This window comes from Calidris pugnax, unplaced genomic scaffold, assembly GCF_001431845.1.
Source record: "Calidris pugnax isolate Ruff unplaced genomic scaffold, ASM143184v1 scaffold1269, whole genome shotgun sequence".
NCBI classification, from domain to species: Eukaryota; Metazoa; Chordata; class Aves; order Charadriiformes; family Scolopacidae; genus Calidris; species Calidris pugnax.
In genome coordinates, this window is record NW_015091828.1 from 1 (window position 1) to 5,426 (window position 5,426).

Here is a 5,426-nt window from a genome sequence, read left to right on the forward strand (position 1 = left end):
TTGTGAGGACATATAGGAAGCTGCACGAGGTTCTGCAGAAGCAGGAGTCCTCTCTTCTGGCCCAGCTGGAGCAGCTGGACACAGAGATAATGAACGCCCATGAAGAAATCCTCCAGAGGCTTTTGGAGGAGACCACGAGGCTGGGCACGCTGATTGGGGAGATGGAGAGGACGTACCAGCAGCCAAACTGGCAGCTCCTGAAGGTGAGAGCCCAGGCTTTCCAAACTGGCTGGGAAGGCCCACCTTGAGCTTGGTCTCCAGCCCTCCCTTGTCTCCCCCAACCCACTCCAAGAGGGACTTCCTTAGAGTGGGACCCCGGTACTCCAAGGGGAGGTGTTCATTCCACAGGGGACTTCTTTCTTTCCTTCCTATCAGAAACAACTTCAGACCCAGCTGGACATTCTGAAATCAGAGCAAGAGGCGCTTCAATCTTCTGGGAAGGACACACAAGACAGAGTCAAGGACCACACTGTAGGTGCCCATCAGTTTTCCTGAGCAGAGGGTGGGGACAAGAAAGGAGGAACATCTCCTCCTCCTCCTCCTCTCCCGCAGGGGTGGGTGATGCTCAGGGGCTGTAGGGAAGGGAGAGGGGGTTTGTATCTTCCCCAAATGCCTCTTCTTGGTGGCTCCCACTAAGACATGGCCCACCCTTGACCCTTGATGCTCTTCTCCTGCTCTCTTCATCTTTTTCTCCACTTGGGCTTGCCCTTGGCAGGAGAGGACAGAAGCTGCAAAGCAGGAGATTGTGAGGACATATAGGAAGATGCACGAGTTCCTGGAGAAGCAGGAGTCCTCTCTTCTGGCCCAGCTGGAGCAGCTGGACACCGAGATAAGGAACGCCCATGAAGAAATCCTCCAGAGGCTTTTGGAGGAGACGACGAGGCTGGGCACGCTGATTGGGGAGATGGAGAGGACGTACCAGCAGCCAGACTGGCAGCTCCTGAAGGTGAGAGCCCAGGCTTTCCAAACTGGCTGGGAAGGCCCACCTTGAGCTTGGTCTCCAGCCCTCGCTTGTCTCCCCCAACCCGCTCCAAGAGGGACTTCCTTCGAGTGGGACCCCGGTACTCCAAGGGGAGGTGTTCCATCTCACTGAGTCTCTTCTTCTCTCTCCTCCAGGACATTGGAACCACCTGGAGCAGGTCTGTGGTCCTTCTCCTGTCCCCATGTCACCACCACAGAGCAGCTCTGTGGCAGGACACGGGGAGAAAGCACTTGGGGACGGGTTGGCTCTTCTGCAGTACAGCCCTTGGGCTTGACCGAGGCCATGGGGGGTTGGAAGGAGGGCTCTGCCTCTCTCTCCTGAATGAATGATGAATTTGGACCCGGGCTGGCAGGAGGCAGGAGCAGGGAGTGCTGAGAAAAGACGGAGCAGCAAAGTCCAACCAGGAGTAAATCCATCCCCTCTTCCCTTCCAGGGGCCAGAGGGAAACGCTCTCCCACTCACTCCAGATTTCCCCGCAGCTGGAAAAGAAATTCTCTGATTTCACTGAGAATTCGGCAAACATCGAGGAACGTGTGGAGGAATTCCGAGGTACCGAGGACAGGTCCAGAAAGGGCAATGCCATCGTGCTTCTTGGTGGGGAGGGATGGAGTGAAGCCAGGGGAAAGGAAGGCATCCTGGGTGCTGAATAAGGGGTTATTTCTTTCAAGATCCCACAAGGAGACAGAGAACGAGCAGCGAGCATTGGTCTGATGTTCCCTGCCTGTCCTCCTCCTCTTCTCCTCTGCCTCCTCAAGTTTCTCGACCTTCCCCCAAGCCTGTTCCTGATTCTCGGGACTTTTGCAGAAACCCACAATCAGACCAACTGATCTTTGTGTTTCTCCCATATTTCTCTTCCCTCTAGATTTCCTGGAGTTCGAGGTTCCTTTGACAAGTAAGTGATCCCAACACGTGCCCAACCATTAGATTGACCTCAAGTGCTCTGCTTCCTCCTTTCCCCCTTCTCCCATCCTGGTCCCACCACCAGGCAATGCCTGGAGGGGTCCCAACCGGGTCAGAGGGGTGGGAAGTGACAGAAAAAAGCCCTTTTTCTCCCCAAATCTGCTGCTATGAGTCTGACTCTCTCTCCACCTCCAGCACAGATGACGCTGGACCCAGAGACGGCCCACGCCAGGCTTTATCTCTCGGAAGACTGCAAGCTCGTGTTCCAGGAAATTTTTGACCAGGACGTACCCTACAACCTGGGGAGGTTCAAATTTGAACCCTGCGTGCTGGGCTCAAGGGGCTTCACATCGGGGTGGCACCGCTGGGAAGTGGAGGTCCACAGAGAAGGTGCATCGGCCATTGGGGTGGCCAAGGATTCAGTTCCAAGGGACTGTTGGTTTTCACTGAATCCCGATGAGGGGATATGGGCTGTGTGTCGTAACCAAAATAGGTACAAGGCTCTGACCTCTCCGGCTCACACCCCCTTGACTCTACGCCGTGTCCCCAAGCGGATACGAATCTGCTTGGACTATGAGGAAGGGAGGGTGGTGTTTTTTGATGCCGAGAGCAAAGAACGGATCTTTGCTTTTCCACCAGTGTCTTTCCAAGGGGAGAGAGTCTTCCCGTGGTTCATGGTGATGGGGGATGCTCAACTCAAACTTCTCTCCTAAGGCACAGGATTAAAAAAAAACCAAAGCCATCAACTTACATTTGGGAAAGAAACCAGGGGCTGGGTTTTGTCCCAGTCCCACTAAAGGGACAGGAAACGGTAGTGTTGTTCAGGTTCCTTTCCTTCTGTGCAAAATGGGAGCATTTCTGTGCCTTCAACTCTATTTTGATCTTTCAATCGCTGTTTAATCACTAAATGGCTGTTACAGTGTGGCTGCAAACTTGCCCGGATGAGAAGTTAAAATTAAAAGTACAATTCTAAGTTTTTTCCACGTTATGTGTGTGCTTTTTATCTTGGTTTTTTTTGTTTCCTGTGGGGTTTTCTTTGGAAGTCGCTTAAGAGAAGTGGAGGGAGGAAAAAATCATCCTGGTTCCTCTCCAAAACCCACTGCACAGGGAGATGAGACCCAGGGGTTCAGGTGAAGGTCCATCAATCCCTCCTCTTGTCCCCAGAGGTCCCTGCCTGGGAAAGCAGATCAGAGCAGGGTGAGGATGCCTATGGCCCCAGGAGCCCTCTTTTCCCAGCCTCAGTGGGTAATTAACCAATTAATTGGGTTAATGACCGTGTAATGAGGGACATTGTGGGGATCTGATATTTGGCTCTGTCCTCTCTCTAACCTCCATTTGGCCCTTGCAGTGTTTTGATCCTTCTCCTTCCCAGGCTGCATCATCCCAGTCTTTGCCCATCCATCCTGGGCTTGAGTTTGGTGCCCTCACCCTCTTGGCCCCCCCCACCACCATACTGGGAAGATCACATGGAAACTGTCCTGGGGGTCCCAAAACTCTGCCAACACTTACCCCAAGAGCCACCAAGAGTTCCCTGGTGCTTCTGCTGAGGCTGCCAGACCACCATGCCATTCCACAGGGGACTTCTTTCTTTCTTTCCTCTCAGAAACACATTCAGATCCAACTGTACCTTCTGAAATCAGAGCAAGAGGAGCTTCAATCTTCCGTGAAGGACACACAAGACAGACTCAAGGACCACACTGTAGGTGCCCATCAGATTTCCTGGGCAGAGGGTGTGGGAAGAAAGGAGGAACATCTCCTCCTCCTCTCCCGCAGGGGTGGGTGATGCTCAAGGGCTGTGGGGAAGGGAGAGGGGGTTTGTATCTTCCCCAAATGCCTCTTCTTGGTGGCTCCCACTAAGGCATGGCCCACCCTTGACCCTTGATGCTCCCTCTCCTGCTCTCTTCATCTTTTTCTCCACTTGGGCTTGCCCTTGGCAGGAGAGGACAGAAGCTGCAAAGCAGGAGATTGTGAGGACATATAGGAAGCTGCACGAGGTTCTGCAGAAGCAGGAGTCCTCTCTTCTGGCCCAGCTGGAGCAGCTGGACACAGAGATAATGAACGCCCATGAAGAAATCCTCCAGAGGCTTTTGGAGGAGACCACGAGGCTGGGCACGCTGATTGGGGAGATGGAGAGGACGTACCAGCAGCCAAACTGGCAGCTCCTGAAGGTGAGAGCCCAGGCTTTCCAAACTGGCTGGGAAGGCCCACCTTGAGCTTGGTCTCCAGCCCTCCCTTGTCTCCCCCAACCCACTCCAAGAGGGACTTCCTTAGAGTGGGACCCCGGTACTCCAAGGGGAGGTGTTCCATCTCACTGACTCTCTTCTTCTCTCTCCTCCAGGACATCGGAACCCCCTTGAGCAGGTCTGTGGTCCTTCTCGTGTCACCATGTCACCACCACAGAGCAGCTCTGTGGCAGCACTTGGGGAGAAAGCAAGTAGGGATAGGTTGGCTCTTCTGCAGTACAGCCCTTGGAGTTGACCGAGGCCACGGGGGTGGTTGGAAGGAAGGCTCTGCCTCTCTCTCCTGAATTAATGATGAATTTGGACACGGGCTGGCACGAGCAGGGAGTGCTGAGAAAACACGGAGCAGCAAACTCCAACCAGGTGTAAATCCATCCCCTCTTCCCTTCCAGGGGCCAGAGGGAAACGCTCTCCCACTCACTCCAGATTTCCCCGCAGCTGGAAAAGAAATTCTCTGATTTCACTGAGAAATCCACAGCCATCAAGCAGGGTCTTGAGAAATTTCCAGGTACCAAGAGCAGGTCCAGAAAGGGCAATGCCATCGTGCTTCTTGGTGGGGAGGGATGGAGCGAAGCCAGGGGAAAGAAAGGCATCCTGGGTGCTGACTGAGGGGTTATTTCTTTCAAGATCCCACAAGGAGACAGAGAATGAGCAGCGAAAGTTGCTCTGATGTTCCCTGCCTGTCCTCCTCCTCCTCTCCTCCTCTGCCTCCTCAAGTTTCTCGACCTTCCCCCAAGCCTGTTCCTGACTCTCGGGACTTTTGCAGAAACCCACAATCAGACCAACTGATCTTTCTGCCTCTCCCATTTGTCTCTTCCCTCTAGATTTCCTGGAGTTCAAGCTTCCCTTGACAAGTAAGTGATCCCAACACGTGCCCAACCATTAGATTGACCTCAAGTGCTCTGCTGCCTCCTTTCCTCCTTCTCCCATCCTGGTCCCACCACCTGGCAACGCCTGGAGTGGTCCCAACTGGGGACGGGGATGGGGGAGGGATGGGAAGGGAGAGAAAAAGCCCTATTTCCCCTCAAATCTGCTGCCATGAGCCTGACTCTCTTTCCACCTCCAGCACAGATGACGCTGGACCCACAGGCGGCCCACGCCAGGCTTTATCTCTCGGAAGACTGCAAGCTCGTGCGGAGGGAATGCCGTGAGCAGAACCTGCCCTCCAACCCAAAAAGGTTCAAAGTCCATCCCTGTGTGCTGGGCTCAAGGGGCTTCACGTCGGGGTGGCACCGCTGGGACGTGGAGGTCCACGGAGAAGACTTTTGGGCCATCGGGGTGGCAAAGGAGTCGGTTCCAAGGGA

The 5,426-nt window shown here is 54.2% G+C and overlaps 1 protein-coding gene across 1 annotated transcript; it reads left to right on the forward strand.

Moving 5' to 3' along the window:
* Positions 1–65: 65 nt before the first annotated feature.
* Positions 66–2,865, forward strand: LOC106900102 (tripartite motif-containing protein 15-like; the record flags this gene model as incomplete). Its single annotated transcript, XM_014962090.1, has 7 exons — positions 66–203; positions 307–471; positions 716–946; positions 1,117–1,139; positions 1,416–1,531; positions 1,845–1,874; positions 2,078–2,865. Coding segments are annotated over 7 exons (1,221 nt in total), but the record flags the coding sequence as incomplete, so codon positions are not given.
* Positions 2,866–5,426: the final 2,561 nt, after the last annotated feature.